At 36.2% G+C, this 17451-nt stretch overlaps 1 protein-coding gene across 1 annotated transcript; it reads left to right on the top strand.

Annotated features, from left to right (window-relative positions):
- The first annotated feature begins 2454 nt into the window (after positions 1 to 2454).
- Positions 2455 to 14862, top strand: LOC100891274 (cellular retinoic acid-binding protein 1). The gene is made up of 3 exons (XM_003723409.3): positions 2455 to 3356; positions 5527 to 5750; positions 14383 to 14862. The coding sequence occupies exons 1-3, from the start codon at positions 3291 to 3293 to the stop codon at positions 14507 to 14509; spliced, it is 417 nt and encodes a 138-aa protein (XP_003723457.1). The 5' UTR covers positions 2455 to 3290; the 3' UTR covers positions 14510 to 14862.
- Positions 14863 to 17451: the final 2589 nt, after the last annotated feature.

Genomic DNA, 17451 nt, shown 5'->3' with positions numbered 1-17451 from the left:
AATGGGGAAACCGAAAACAGTTCAGAAAAAATTGCATGCGACTGCACCTCATACGTACAACCGCATAACATTCAGTGAAGTTCGTGGCTTACTAACGAGAGAACATAACCCTATCATGTTGTGTAAATTGACCTTCGTGACCAATGGCCTACAACTTTTTAACTTAGGTCCCCTAAATCGTGAGGCATACGAGTATGTAATAGATTTAACAGTTCAAGTATGAATAGTGATATAGGGATATTGAGAACAAGGCAAACCCCCCCCCCCAAAAAAAAAAAAAAAAAAAAAAAAAAATCGTTTTATTTACCTCTCCGATTTATGCCCTTTGACCTTTTTAACACAAAATCTAATAAGTTCGTATCTTTGTGGTGATGCGTATAACACAAAGTTTTAAGTTAATGAATCAAAAATGTATCTTGATATTACGATTACAAGCATAAATACCTGAAACGCCATGCATATTTTTACATGAACGTTTTACCGTTGTCGTACTTACTTCAATATATTTTCTTATCTATTCGTCTCCCTATGCTAATGCATACTAATACTAAGTTTGAAGTTCATCGTCAAAAGGTTCTTGAAAATTGATACATCGGAACAACGAGCTAAAAGAAAACACTGACATTTCTTGAAAATGATCCTCTTAGGCCTTTAATCTGCTTACCCCAAACTCTAACCCAGTTGTCTCCCTGTGGTGGTACATACTAACACCAATTAAATTTGAACTTCATACCTGAAATGATTTTTGAGATGTCGCCAAAACGAGAAAGCTGAACGGACATCCGGACAACCCGAAAACAGCATGCATCCGGCAACACTTTCGCCTGTCGGAGACTTAAACACTTAAACGACTGTGGATATATGATATGTATATTTTATATACATTCATCAATATTTAAAAAAAAAATCCATCACCAACGGGTATCCTGAATGGTCAAATCAGGGAGATTTACACTCTCCTTGGTCAAATCAAACGCTCTAAGCGTTTTCAATCACTCTATCTATTTATAATGGTTAAATAGTGCTAAACAGCCCCAAAAGGCCGATTATATTTTGTTTAATTTCATCTTTCAGCTTCTTCTTTTTAAAAACAAATAAAAGTAACATTAGCTTGTTTTTACCTGTTTTTTTCCAAGGAGAGGAGGGCCGTCCCCCCCCCCCCTAGATCCGCCACTGAATGTCGTTGCCGACCTTTTTTTTTCCAATTTGTTCCAACACGAAAAATGACGAAAATTTCAATTTTCACAAAATATGTATGACTCAGTAGGGTCTATTCTTCGATGACCTATAATGATATGTAGACGTGTCGTGATCGAGTAGATACGTCGCTGGACTGTCGTTCAAAAGGTTCGCGGTTCGAGTCCCGTCCCGGCACTAATGTCATTTGGCAAGACATTGATCTAGACGGCGCTATATAAATGCCTATTAATATTATCATTATATTATTATTATCTTATATAATATTATATTATTATATGCTATTCATATTTTGAGTAGTAAACCAAGGGAGGAGACACTAAGGAGATAAACATATATTAATGATATATTTTTGTACACGACACACAGGAGGGTTAACGGCGACTACGTCACAATTCACTGACCAATCTGTCAATTTAAGATCCGGATAGTCTTAGGGATCTCATATTTTAAACTTTCAGAACTGGTCCAATTTATTTCAAACTTTCGCCATTCATATACCTTATTTTTCAGCTTTCATACAAATTAGTGAACCTTTTGCAAAGGTTGGATTGCCCTTTAATAAAAGATTACCGAATAAGGCATAATTGTCCATTTGAAAGGTTACGGTGTAATTTATTAGCCTATTTGGGAAGAGAGGTTTAACAAAAGGAAGTGATGAATAGGCATAATACACCCCTGGAGAAGGACAATTATCATGGTGGTTTTGGTTGCTTGAAATGAGGTCAAAACCGAAGGTCACTTGAACATTCGGTTTGTCAGTCTTCACCCTGCTAGAGAGGGATTTCTCTAAAACAAGCACTTGGTTCGGAGATTGTGCTACTTCTGAAAAGCATTCACCCTTGCACTTTGACCGCATCACAATCACGTTTGCACCTTTACAATTATTCAGACTTTCGGCTCAATTTGTGTGCTCATGGGTTAACAAAACACAACCTGCCTCAAGCAATGTAGAGAGAACTCTAGATACACTTTTACAGAATGAGGGAATAGAGATATAGAAAAAGGGGGTCCAACCCTCAATTTTGGTTTCACGGCTATAACTTTCCTCTTTCGTTGAATTTATAAGGAGCGCGGTTGGAACACCGGCAAGTTCAAGTGGTTTTATTTGGGTAGCAGTGAGAACGGAAAGGCCCGAGGCAATAAATCGATGAAAAAGAGTGCAACTTGAACGAGTTTATAGGGCGCTCTCACGGCTCCTTACATTAATCGGCAAATATAACGAGACGTGGAAGTCTAGACAAATGTAAACTCAGGCTGATTCGTCGTCACTGAGCGATACGATGAATGTTCTTTCTTCTGTCAGCTCGTAAGCGATGGAAACCTGAGAAACCTCAGTAGATGCCAGCTTGGCCCTGTCTCACCTGCGACACATATCAGCTCCATGTTATTTCTCGCGCCTAACGAAACAAACTGGGAAGAAACGAGAGTGGAATAAAGCTAGAAAGAAGCAGAGAGAGAGAGGGAGAGAGAGAGAGTGAGAGAGAGAGAAAATTCATGCTCGTGAGCCAACTCGTAGTAAGTCGATGCTCGATCAAATGTTCGGCCGGAGTTGACATAAATTAGAGATGGAGAGAGCTCTCGTCCCGTAAGTACTCTCACACACGCTAGAAGAACAATAACTCATTGCAAATTCATGTTAGAGCTTCGTTCTTCTGCAATGTACCTTCACGTGTGGAATCTTTGGGCTCGTTATCTCATCCCGGTTTAGATCGTTTGACAGCATAACGAGCAATTACTGGACAGCAAAGACATATCTCTAGCCGATGTCTTCAGGCATCATCCTGGAAATCCATCTCATCTGGGATTTATAGCTAAATCGGGGACTGGGCATCGTCTGTAAAATACATATGTTGAACAAAGCTTTGGCATTGTGTATCGACTATGCAGACGTGTTAAGTCAACAACATCCGACGTTGGCTTGGTGTATGTTATGAACTTGAATGCGTGCTTTATTAGTTCTGGGAGGAGAACAGAGAGAGGAAATCGTTTTTTCTATTCCGATTTCGGAGATTTTTAAACGACTAGTTATTCAGTCGCAAACCGATATATTTCTTCATCGTTGATCGTGTAAATCAGAATAGAGAGACAAGATGGTTTTGGACTTGAGTGGAAAATGGAGATCAGAAAAAGTGGAAAACATGGATGAATTCTTGAAGGTATGTGCCGAAAAAAAAAAATCATTTTGCCAAATTCTAGCTGAGTACATGCATATAGGCCTGCCTATTCGCTTTCCAATTCAGATGCTACATGCATATGCATGTACACTAAACGACATTACTAGTTACCACATAATTATCGATCCCCAGCCATTTAATATTGAAAGGTCATTTGTTTCAAATAGTTTATATCTTACTTGTAATTTGTTACTTTAAAATGTTGTATTTCATAATTCTGTGTCGTTTTGCTTTGTAAGTCACATAAATTTGAAAGAAGACCTTCGGGTTATAATCAATTTTTTAATATTTTGCTTTACCTTTTATCTATGTGACCGTCTCTTTGAATTCTATAATAAGAAATATACAGTGCGTCTCAGAAAAAAGACAAAACCAGAAATAACGGTTATTGCGACCCAACTATGAACTCAGTACATATATTTTCTTGTGTTTCATAAAGAAGAAGTGAAATGATTCCAATCGTTCCACTGAGCAACGTTGTATTGAAAATGGCAAGTAATAATCCATTTTTGTCAGATTTTAGTAAGACTATGAATACGTGAAAGTCCCACCCAACATGGCCTGAACTTCTGAAGGAAACACATATTTTAAAACTCAACGAGAAGCTCGTTTTCATGTGCTTTCTAAAACAAATGAAGGCATAAGTAGACCCAATGTTACCATCAAATAATGTATAGCAAAACATAATCGATGGTAAGGATAAAAAGGGCATTTTTTCCTCTTTAGGTTTGCAATTATCATGAAAGGTGATGTTTGCATTTTTTCAAAACTGCCTTGAGAGCAAGGAATATATACGGTGGGGGTGACATATTCCCACCAGACTCAAATTAAGGTGGACCATATTGGTATCAAGGTAATGATCTAATGGGTACATAATTATGGAACTAAGTAATAAACTATCAGAATGTCATTTTCTCCAACGATGGGTTTCTTTTTTAATCGAAAAGGGGGCACTTTTTCATTGCTCAAGGGTTATTTAATGATTTTAGGAAAATATGATTGTGTACGCCTCTGAAACTGTTCAATGAATTCCACCTTTGTTACACCATTTCATTCTGGCATATCAATATTTCCATTTCACTCCCTTTAGTCATGTTCCCAAGTGATTATAATGTTTTACTGTTTTACCAAAATACGGCACAAATGGATGTTGACGTGTTTTCAAAACAATGCTGCGCGATTAAGCGTGTATGTTACCCAAGGGTATCCCAGGTATCACCTGAAAGCAAATTACTTCTACTGAATGGAAAGCAAGGGATTTTGTTTGTATACAGCTCATGATGTTGACACAGTTACTGTTAGTTTTCGGGTTTCGATTTTTCTGGGACCCACTTTATATAAAAAAATAACGATAATATTAAAATAATATGATACTGAAATTAGTACTAATAATGATCGACACTAATAACGATAATGATAATTGTGAAATAATGAAAACAGTAACTATAATGACAATAACAATTATACTAATAGTAATTAAAATAATGATAATAATAATAATAGAGATTTAGTTACAATTTAAATCTTGTTATAATACTTTACATTACAGTAATATTTAGCAATCCATGAACTAATCAATCCCCCTTTTTGTCTTCTAAATCTCAATAATGTAAAAAGATGATATTTATTAACTCATTAACTATTCACACAATAGCCCGTACCACTTCCTGGTCTTGTAGTCAGGCAACCAATGGTGTAGTTTAAACCGATTTCAGTTTTACTCCACAAATACTTTTGGATATCATAAATCTATTGTTGCCCAATAATCGTTAATCAGAAATTAACAATAACACACTGCTGAATGCAGGAAGGTGAGAACGAATATAAAGATGATGTAATGTGGAGATGTCGTGTTAATAATATTAATGATAATAATAATAACAATAATAATAATAATAATAATAAATACTTAAAAAGCGCACTCATCTAATAACTTACTCAAGGCGCTATACAAAGAAAAATACACAAATATTATACAGGCAAGCGCCGCAAGCCTGTAACCGAAGAACGGTGTAATAATATTTACAATTATGATATTATGTAAAGTACTTAGAGACATGATCGGTGTATTAAGCTCTAAACTAAGTGTATTAAGCTTCATAAACTCTGAATAGTATTGTTGGTATTTATTGAAGTTTGTTTTATTTGGTAGGCGGCTGGTGTTGGCCTGGTAATCAGGAAACTGATGTGGATGTTCACTCCAGAGATTGAGATAACCCAAGATGGAGAAGACTACGTCATCACCACAAAGATGCCCATGATTACTGATCGTGTGGAGTTCAAGATCGGAAAGGAATTCACCCACAAACTACCGCCAGACTTCAAAGAAGATCATACATTGATATCGACGTGGGAAGGAGATCAACTTGTCACAAAGTGAGTTTAGAAAATATTTGGGTGGATTCTAGAGAGGAGGGAGCTTAGGGAGTGGGGAAGGGGGGCAGGATATGCCATACACGGGGGACAGAGTTCCTTGTGAGGTGCTAATGAAAGTTCCATGTCCTTCTCCTTTCTTTTTTCTAATTATATGTACTTGAGAGAGTGGAATTTGTGTTTTGAATATATCCATTGAGTCGGGTGTGAGTAGCATACTTTCATGGAGACACCCCCCCCCCACACACACACACATTAAACCCCATTGTCTGGATGATAAGATATAAGAGACGTCCGCTCTTTCCTGTCGAATTAAATACGATAAAAGAAAGTGCATGTATTCACTATACTCAACACACTGCCTAAATAAATATGGGAACAAGTGAGCAAATTTGAGTAAAAGCAGAAAGATTTGGTAGTGTGCTGCTTTTATAGACATTGCAATGCAAATGCAAACAATGTAAGATCATGGATGCAAATCATAATGATCGATGTCTTTTACATATTGCATCCTTTCATTCAGTGCTACGATTTCAGTAGTATTTGAGTGCAATAAAATGCTGACCTAGAAAAGTGCCAGGCGTCATGCATCACAGGTAGACAAATTTCTACACTGCTTCATGTTATCAGTCCGTTTGCGTGCATGAGTTTTGGCTGTGCATGTGCTAGTGTGTCTAGACACATCAATACTAGGCTGACGGGGATAAGAACCTCTACATACCGCTACCTACACATATCATTGAATGAATGTGTTGAATGTGTATCAAGGGCAGACCTTCCTGCCATTTAAGTATTAGAATAGTCTCTACTCATAAATGTAGAATAAAGCTATCGGGTATCACTGTCCTTGTTATTTCCCTCTTAAAGCCACCGTTTACCTTATTATGACTTGACTACAATTTCCATTTTAAATACTTTCCAAAGAGATTAAATTCAAATTAGATGTATATCTTTGATCGAAATTTCGAACGTTCATATGCATTATTGATATTATTAGTCTTCCGGTCAGAAGACTGCGAATCTTCATGGCGTCACACTAGTCATGCCAATCACAATAATTATACCACTTCCGACCGAGAAGACAGTTCAGCATTACCTCCATCTGAAATCAAAATTTAACATCAGCATCACACTTGTAATATTATGACTTCATAGCAACTCGTAAAGATATATGGAGGTATGTAAATAAGAACTCGATAAAGTACCCCCCCCCCCTCCCGAAAATAAGAAATGAAAATGAAATAAAAAGAAGAACAAATGATTAAGTGTGGTGCTTTCATGTAATACAATCAAGTTATGCATTGGACATGTCTGAAGCCGTGTCGGTATTTAGTGTCTTGTCTATACCTACTAACTATCTCCATACATTTATGAATGATGTGGATGTGTCGTGGTATAGCGGTACAATCATTTGACTCTTAATCCAAGGGTTTAGGGTTCGAATTCCAACTCGACACTAACGTCTGTTGACTGACAAGCCATAATCCACATTCTTACTCATCATCTAGGTGTAAATGGGTTCCTAGCAATCTGATGGGATGATAATAACTGCAGGGCCCTTAGCATTGGTGATGATGAGGCTTCCCTGGGGGAAACAAATGTAGTATTTTAATTATTGTTATTTCATAATTGTCGCTGTCCATACGTATAGAACTCTCATGTCGCGTTTTTATTTTATTATCCCAGAATATCTGACGTCATATCCTTGACAAACGCAGTGAATTCACATGTGTTGCACATTCTTTAATAGGCTTCACGAACAGATAATTTACCACGCAAAGATGATTACATGAGTATAAAGCGTAGCCCGAGATCTGAGTTATTTTATGTAAATTCGATAATTAGTACGATTTTTAGGAATGCCTTCTGGTATTTATGCTGTTTAACGATCATCAAACCAGTCGCTTTCATGAATCAATATTTAGACAAATAGGATCTTGACCCAGTTGCAGCCAACCAGTTTCGCGGGAAAGAAAAGTTAATAAAATCAAAAAACTAACATGCTGCACCTTGCCCCTGGCTTGGTAGTGCTTCTTGGTTATTAACCATGACCCACATTTATTTGACTTTTCATTGAACTCTGCGCATTTCTTTCTTCTTCATAAGTATTGAATTGTGGCTCTTTTGAGTTATTACAGCCTGATTCATCATGACGTTTTTCAAAATATCCAGAACAGTTTGTTATGCTGTCTCTGAACCATGCTCTTATTCAACTGTGACTACATTGGGCTACTGATGTGCACCAAATATATTACTATAACATTTTTTCCATAATCTTCGTTCTTCATGTAATCCCACGTGTCTTTTCAGGTTTTACTTAAAGGTAATACAAAGTTTTGGGAAACTTGAAAAACTGGTTGGGTAGTGATTCTTTACAATTTTTACATATTTGGATGCCCTTGTAGATATATTACAAGCACAAAATTTAGCCCTTAAAACACTTCTGCTTTCGAGAAAAATTGAGTATAGACGTTTACCGGTGCTCCCGGTAAATTTTGATAAATTTCAAAAAAAGAAGAACATTTATGAAATAATGATATTGAAAATGGATAGAAATGATGATGTAGACATGATATGACTGGCAGTTTTTTCATTATTATTTTGTATTGACCGGCACTATTTATATTCCATACATATTGAGTATTATATACCGCATCCAAAGGGCTGTCAATAATGCTCTCAGAAAATATTTATTCTTTGAACTTTAAATCTACCACATTTGTTTCTGATGGAGTAGAGTTTGAAGGAAAAGAAATACGCAAGATTTCAAATTCGAACACCGTTGATGTTTTGCTATGAAGTACAAATTGACAAATAAGGCCTATCATGAATATTACTTAAGTGAGTCTAGACTTTCAATTCATCCAACTTCGATCGCAACTTCTCTAGAGAAAAGTAGGAAATAGGCAAAAGTAGACTGGTGAAAGTTTGAATAAAATCGGACAAAACATAGGAAAATTATGTATTTTTGAAATTTGTAATCACCATCTATAAATAAGCATTATGTTTCTTGTCCAAATTTATTTCAAACTTTAGCCATTTTTTAGTTTGTCTGCTTTCATGCAAATCAAATTATTGGAAGAATCGAATTGCCGTTGAATTATGAATGCTATATTTTACATATTATACTCGTGCTGTTGCTTTGTGTTAATACAGAGCCTTCGATTGAAATACATGTGATTCGTAAAGAGACATTAAAGATCATAATGTAATACTCATTATCATTCCAATAGTTCGTTAACCTTACAAAAAACACAGGTCCTGGTGGTCAAGTCGTCGATTGCCTCCAGAGGGATAGTGTAGAAGGCCAATATTATTATTATAATGATGACAATCACTGATAATAATGAGAATAGTAAAGAGAGAATGGTAAAACATAGGCTTACAAATGGTGATAACAGAAGTGATAAAGGGAAGAAAATCATATTGATAATGAAGATGAAGATGATGATGATGATGATGATGATGATGATGATGATGATGATGATAATATTAAAGATAAAGTTGAGTTCTATTCATGCGATTGCATTGTAGAATCTGGTAACTTCTTGGTAGAATGGATTAGAAAAAGTTGATCATGTAGCAAGTATTGGTGTGTACTGCAAGATTCTGGAGTCATCAAAATCATAATAAATTTGGCTCAGTCTTGGTAAAGTAACAAGCACTGTACACAGAAAGATGTATATTGGACTACATAAATGGCGTCGGGCCTACTTACCTTGGTTTCCTCATCTTGCTATGCTCATTACTCAGCCAATATACATTTTCTACCAAAATTGTTTGGCAAATGATATTTATTTGTAATCTTAAACATTCATTGTAAGTTTTGTTTAATTCTGTGAGAATTCATTTTCTTTTTTCACCAGAACTCAAGTTTATGATATGAATATGATTATGAAGATTATAATAACGATAATGATGATAATAATAATAATGAAAATAGTAATAATATTGATGATGATGGTATAATGATAATACAAATTATTGATAATCATATCAATAATAATATTTGGTAATGATAATAATAGTAATGATTATAATAGTGATAATGATATTTATATAATAATATGTTATATTGGAGATTTTGATCAAACAAAGATGATTTTGTTATTTAAATTGAATGTTCTTTCAAATTTGACACTCAGTTTTTCATTATCTCACAAAAAATATTTTTGTGTAGCGCCCTCTGCACAGAACTCAACTATCCCTTTAATAAATAGTGTGCGTTTTCTCTCTCTCTCTCTCTCTCTCTCTCTCTCTCTCTCTCTCTCTCCTTCTCTCTTTCTCTTTCTCTCTCTCTTTCTCTCTCTCTTTCTCCCTCTCGCTCTCTCCTTCTCTCACACCATGGACCTACCACAAACACAAATATCTCTGATGACCTATCGAATAGATAATGTCCAATCAATATTTATTCAGATAACTCGCCTTGAGAAAAAAATAATACAGGTGACAAAAGCTGTCGCATAATATTGAAACCCTTAAAGGTATAGACCAGTTTTGGAAACGCCCCCTCTCAAAATCTGAAAATGGAAGCTCTTATTACTAATCATGTGAAAGAATATGTTTTGAACTTTTGACCTTTATGTGAAATACGTGATAATACAAATTTTGCCTGGAAACCGCCTACTACTTGATATATTTGGTAAATTATATCGATCCGTCCTGGATAGATATCGGGAATGCACTTCAACATTGAACATTTGGACATATATTTCTGTTTTCTGCGGATTTAGGTTGAAGTATTGCCATCTAAACCTCTGGAGGGAATATTTAAAAAATATTGAATGGATATTTTGCACCCAAAACTCTTGAACCGCAATTTTACCACAACCAGTCTATACCTTTAAATAAAAATCTTTGAATAAAAAAAACTGCACCCCCATAAAATAACAAGTTGAGAACTCCGCTGCATGACTGACTAGCCGTCTGCTCTTTCTGCTCATAAATCTTTGCTTCCTTTATCTGTTGTCTGAAGTGAATGTTATCGGATATTGTCACGATCATTGAGATGTTTTCTTAGATGTTCAGAAGTATCAAGTCTCTGATTCAATCTTCCCACAAAAATAAATAACTCTATCACATGACATCGAAATATTCTGGACTGGCAGTTTGGCAGCAGGAAGATGTTTTTTCTATTTAAATAGGATTGCCTTAAGAAAAGAAAGTAGCCTGAACTTACACATACTATGTGCAAACATTTTTAGTTTTCTTTGTTTTGTCACTGCCAATCGCGATATTATGTTCAGTACAAACTCCCAACAGAGAATTACCCGTGTCAGAGAAATAGCATATCCATGAGATAGCATAGGCCTCTATCGTGTACAGAGTGCACGTCAAGGTCGTGAACACTATGAACATGGGTTTGTATTAGGAATCTAGACATTTTAAGACCAAGTCGATGTGTTTCTTTCAGTTAGCTTTGAGAAATATAAGAGAACAACAACGAGATGTCTGTACGACAGAAAGAAAGAAGACAGAACAAACAAACAGAACCTTCTACCAGAACATTACATAACTTTTTAGTTTTGTAAAATAAAAGTTACATTACTCATTAAATTATAATTATACCATATCTTGCATTATAACGGTTTCAAATGCATTCACGATCATAAAGTACGATGCTGAAAAACAAATTATTTTGTCTTTGTGTTCAAATAGGTAATATTCAGACTCTCACTTTCAGATGATAATAAGATTCATTAAATCAGTTCACATTGATTATAATTTAAAATCAGTGTCAATAATTTGTCAGCAGAGTGCAATAAACTTACAAATGGCCTACATTTAATGTGTTTTACATCTTTAAGAAAAATGAATTTTCCCCACTTAAAAAAACATCGCTGCTGCATATTGAAGAGACAAAATGTACGTTATGGCATTATCCATTTTACTTTTCGAAAAGAGAGAGAGAGAAAGTGGCTTGGGGTTACAGAGGTTATACCGAGCCAGGTGGTATAGTCAAGTCATCGAACACAATGAGCTCTTGATTAGATTTCCTATCAAATTTTGGACATATATTTTATGGCTAAACACTTCTTCGTTAGGTGCGGTTATGACAGAGTTTATTTTCCTATGTCAACAGTCCATCAGATGAAATATTTTGAGAAGGCGACAGGTGAGAATACGGCTTGAAAGGAGTCACCTCTGACATTATCATGATCATGCCAGAACTATTATTAGTACAGTTTGAATGAAAATCCATCTACCCATATAGGGTGGAAAGAGTGGTGGTAGGGAAAGAGAGGGAGAGAGAGAGAGATAAAAACGGGAGGAAGGGGGGGGGGGGGGCTCGTTTGTTCTTCTATACAATTTGTAAAACCCTACCTGTACTATACCCACATCATTCCCCAGGAACCCCACGGTAATATTTCTTTCTTTCGTGTTTTACAAAAAATAAAGTTTCGGATTGGTCACTACATATTCCCTCGCATACTGACTTACTGATCGAAATGTAGAATTCGTTGCTCCGTCATAATTTTTCAAAGCGAAGTCCACACTGATATTAAAGGGGAAGTCCACCCTGAAATTAAGTTAGTTTTAATAGGAGTAGAAAAATGAGAGAAACAAGTCAGTGAAAGTTTGAGCAAATTCCGATTAAAAATAAGGAAGTTAGGATTTTTGAAGTTGTGATCAATCAAACACAAATTGGCAACTCTATGACGTATCATGCGAGCTCAACTTCCATTTGCTCAGTACTAAAAAAATCTAAAATTTTCATTTTCCCTCAAGAAAAATTTCAACCATACATGCACCCTAAATATAATAATTGCAAATATGTTTCTATACTCCCCCTGCAAGGAACAAATATATATTCCGTCATCAATAACGAAGAAAACATGATTTTATGGAATATTATGCACAAAGCAAATGAAGGAGAGCTCGTATAATAAGTCACAGAGTTGCCAATTTGTATTTGATTGATCACAACTTCAATAATTCATAACTTTCTTATTTTCATTCAGAATTTGCTCAAACTTTCACTCATCTGATTTTCTTATTATTCTGCCTCTATCGAAACAAACTTATTTTGGGGGTGGACTTTCCCTTTAAGTTGGTTTAATAGAAGCAGGATAATTGGAGAATCAGGTCAGTGAAAATTTGAGCAAAAACAATTAAAAAATAAGAAAGTTATAAATTTATGAATGTGAGATCAAACAAACACAAATTGGCAACTCTGTGACGCTTCCCTCCAATTTGCCCTGTACTTAAACTAACTTCAACAAATTATATTTTCTCTTACATAAATGTTCAATCATACATTTATCAATGTTTTATTTAACACCTGTATGAAACAAATCTATTCCATCATCAAGTAAGAAAATAAAGGTTTGTCGAATTTTCTGTAGACGAGCTCGCAAGATACGTCACAGTGTTGATTCGTCACAATGTTGATACGTCACAGTGTTGATACGTCACAGTGTTGCCAGTTTGTGTTTCATTGATCTCACCTTTAAACATTTATAACTTTCTTATTTGTCAAAATCTCACTGAATGGTTTCTCTCATTGTTCTGCTTGTTTTAAAACCAACTTGATATCAGGGTGGACTTTCACTATAAGAATGTACCCCACCTCTAGTTGTTAACCGACGACCCCAGTAGGTGAAGCGAGTACATTTCTTTCAGGGAATTATCGAGAATTCCTAACGCTATTCAAAGAGTCATATAACTATTATCTGTAAGATATCATTTTGTTTTTATGATGTAATGGTAGAAAAAAAAATTGCGAAAATAACTAGGTTCAAAGTCTGCTGTGTGTCCTCTGGTGTTATGATAAACACATGAACCACATTGCAACTAAATTGTGAGCACTGTGCGTCTCCTGTGTCTTTCTTGATTGTGGAACACTGTTTTTTTGCATTATTCCCGTTATATTCCTGTCAAAGTTCATGTCTCTGGTTTACCTTTTATATGGACGTTAATGGATGTGGGTTTGTATATCTATGGTATATATTCCCCATGGAATATTTTCGTGGTTTACCAGTCTACTCGATATCCGCTGCACAGGCGATGGGCACGACAAGGGAACCATTTTTTGGTAACTTTTGGCAAAAAATACATCATTTTCGGCGAATTCGAATTCCTGTGCGGGAGATAAATAGTTCGATTTGGTTCACATCCCCAAACAAAAATCGGGTCAGTTACCACCGGCTAATAACTCCTTCTTCTAACGCAGAAAATGACCCAGCGGTGCTATTATTCAGTCTCAATTTGATAGGATGAGGTCAGTAACCTTTATGCTTTATGTCATAACCTTATCCTTATTTAGTCGAGTGCAAAGACTAGTCTGCCGGCAAAGACAATTTTGACAATTTAATTTCTAAAGCCTTGTCAGAGCCTAGCTCTGTCAGTCTCTGGCTGTTTCCGTAGAAGCTAAAGTACAGAGCCTATGGAGTATGCGCTCAGCTTAGTCTCACGATGCAGACACTGTAAAGCACAGCGACTTACAAGGGTTTGTGCCTGCCTGCAAATGAGATGAAGTTCTGAATTAGTATTATCTTCCAAATGCCGTTGGAATTTAACCTTTTCATTTTGGGAGCCTGCAAATATTCTCGAAGGTCATCTTGGCCCACCGACCTTTAAGTTTTCTATGTTGACGTCTCATGTTCTTTTTCTATCTTTTGTTCTCTGTCTTCAGGATTTTATCGCAAGAAGACGGTGTGACGACGGCTCGAACACTAGTCGGGGAGAAGCTAGTAATGACGCAATCCAAAGGAGACGTCACTGCTACCAGAACATTCTACAAGATGGAGAAAAAAGATTGATGTAAAATCCAGCGCCCCGTCGCTCAAAGCGTACAACTGATCGCCGTTTTTCTCTCTGGATATTCAGTCAAAAAACTGGATTGGTTGGAGGACTTCAACTACCCATCATGCAGTAGAAATTGCGATTAGCAGTAGGCATATTAAACAGCGTAGGGTTTTGTAGTCTTCGACAGCTTCATGCAGCTTCCCCAAGATTCAAGTGGCATTTATCGTTATGCATTGTGGACACGGTTTTCTTATATTTCTGCGAACTCATCCTGTACATGAACATTGGAAATGCAAATTGCGCATGAAATATTTTTTGTTTGCATGAAAGTAGTACGGAGTTTTGTAATGAAAAGATCAGATATTAACATTTTTTTATTGTAAAAAGAGAAGTGAGCGTCTAAAGCAAACTTTTAGTTTTCTGAATGATATATCACTTTATGAAAATAAGTTTAAACATGTTTGATTTTTCTGCTCTCCCCAGTCAGATGGTTAATAAGTGGACCAAATGATATATGATTTTCATGTCACCAATTTAGAAGATTAATTAGACTGCTTAAAAATTTAAATTTAAGTCGAAATTTAAATACTCATATTTAATACGGGCTCGTTTGGGCCGATGTTAGGAAATATTGAAATGGGTGACCATCCTTCACTGCATAACGTATGCGACTAACCCAGGGACTATACATGAATATGACGGAAGAGGGCGGAAGAGTTACTCGGGACAATATCTACAACATGCTGCCACCTATATCTTATCTTCGTGATGCTTTGACTGACAACAGACCATCATCATGACGTCGACTTACGACAATTAATAGGGACTTTTAGATTCGCACGAAGACAATGGGGATTGACGTCCTTTTAATGCACTGCCTTAAATGGACGTCACACGTATTAGTCCACGCAAATCTAAAGTCCCTAATGTCAGCCTGCAACTAGCGGAAATAGTCTGTGACAAGTTACAACTGTACCTACCATGCATACGGCAATTGAAGTCGGCCAACAAGCTATACGCATGTCAGTAACACTACTAAAGCTGTTTCCATGTCACAAGTGCACACGATCCGACTCCCGCCTCCCCCCCCCCCCCCCCCACTCCGGGAACGGAGGGACCGTATGCGTGTTCCCAAAATCTCCGGCTCGTAACAAAAGAAAAAGATCTACCTGTATTGACTTTACACACCGAACTTATGCTGAAAAGGGGGGGGGGGGGTGCTGGGAACACGCATAATTATGCGTACCCTAAATAACACTGAGTGGGAGGGGGGGCGGGATCCGGCTACTCTGCGATATTACTTTGGGACTTTGATCCCAAATTGAATCGCAGTCGTAAGGTATGGCACACTACAACGTCCAATCGAAAATCAGTCGAATAACAGTAGGATCGTACAGTGTGAGTTGGGCATAACAGTATAATCATGATATACGATTTTGTATACTAGTAACTGGCTTCATAATAACTACCAAAGAGTAACACTAGAATTCAATCAAACTCAGCACTAAATACAACTTACAAATGTTAACAATTAACTGCATAACATGGTAACGGCTTTCAGTACGTCAGGCATGATCGATCTTCTGTCATCGATATTTTGTTAACATAACTCTTGTTCGTCTGTTTTCACAATTCGAAAGTTTACATTGCTACATTACAATGTCCGAACAGTGTCGCTGCCTCAAATTTACGCATACAATTAGGAATAAACCTGATCGGTTACTCTTTAATAGGAAATAAAGGTTCAACGTGAACCTGCATTTGTTTTTCTCTGAAACCTGTAGTGCCCTGGATACACTGTTTACACGAGTTGTAATATTGGGGTTCATTTTCGACGATTTCGCCCTGAAAGGTGCTCATTAGAACCATCAAAGCACAGGTTAAAAAATGCACACATAAGGTTACAAATACACCCTATGGTGTTCAATACACCAGTGAAGAGGCTGGTATCGGGACATTTTAGGGTTGAATCTCTGAAGTGAGGTGATGAACCTTAACCTATTTCCCTCTCCATCTCCTATGTATGGCAAATAGAAAAGTGATAAATCTGTCCTGTTAATCGTTATTTTTTTCTTCAGGAATGCGCCCACCTGACCCAATGCACTCGGTGGTTTTTTTTTCTTATTCATTCATTAGTAGTTTATAGCCTTTAATCACCCGTTACTGTTTTAAATTAGGGTTGTTTATGGTTTCGAACCCCTGATTACACTTGGGAAAAAAACAAGTCACAAAATCAGTTTAAACGTACAGCTAAAACACACATCAAGAAGACTATTTCACTAAAACAAGATGACTATTTAACTATACCATGATGTACATTTTACCATAAAATGAGTGATGGATACTTTACCATAAAATGAGTAATGGATATTTTAATCTAACATGCTATCCTTCCCCCAAAGAAAAGGTTAAAGTTTCCGTCGAACAAAACATTTTTTCAAATTGGTGACTAAAATGTTCCTTTTCTTATCTATGCTGATGACGAGTTTTCTCCATTAGCTGGACATCTTCATTGCTGGTAGGTAGGACAAGCCTCAGAAACTATACCATTAAACCACCTTTGCATTGCAAATAGATTTTCCAATTTGCGTTTTCTGAAGTAATCTTGCAGACAACCACAAACTATTGAAGCGGCAATGAAAATGTTCTATAAATGTAATAATTGACAATATGATACAGGCCTAATGCATGGATAATTCTGAAATGTGGGTAATAGCAGTTGACATTGTTCATATTCGCTTACATCACTTCATCATAAACCTTGTTGAAAGTAACTTAGATCTTACATTTATTTTTGAAACTGTGGGCAGCATTTGTTGATATATTTAACTATTAACGTTCGTACTCTTGTATATCATAGATGTAAATGTTCATGTAAGTCATGCAATCAATGTTAGGTTTATAAATACTAAGAAATAAATTTATAAGCTTAAAGTTGATCCATTAAAAAAGAAGC

This window comes from Strongylocentrotus purpuratus, unplaced genomic scaffold (assembly GCF_000002235.5).
Source record: "Strongylocentrotus purpuratus isolate Spur 01 unplaced genomic scaffold, Spur_5.0 spur5_scaffold_5, whole genome shotgun sequence".
Classification (NCBI taxonomy): Eukaryota; Metazoa; Echinodermata; class Echinoidea; order Camarodonta; family Strongylocentrotidae; genus Strongylocentrotus; species Strongylocentrotus purpuratus.
This window is presented reverse-complemented; position numbering and strand designations above follow the sequence as displayed.

Coding starts and splice junctions, on each gene's coding strand:
- LOC100891274 (XM_003723409.3), top strand. CDS start 3,291: ATGGTTTTGGACTTGAGTGGAAAATGGAGATCAGAAAAAGTGGAAAAC. Junction 3,357..5,526: donor ACATGGATGAATTCTTGAAG/GTATGTGCCGAA, acceptor TTTATTTGGTAG/GCGGCTGGTGTTGGCCTGGT. Junction 5,751..14,382: donor GGAGATCAACTTGTCACAAA/GTGAGTTTAGAA, acceptor CTCTGTCTTCAG/GATTTTATCGCAAGAAGACG.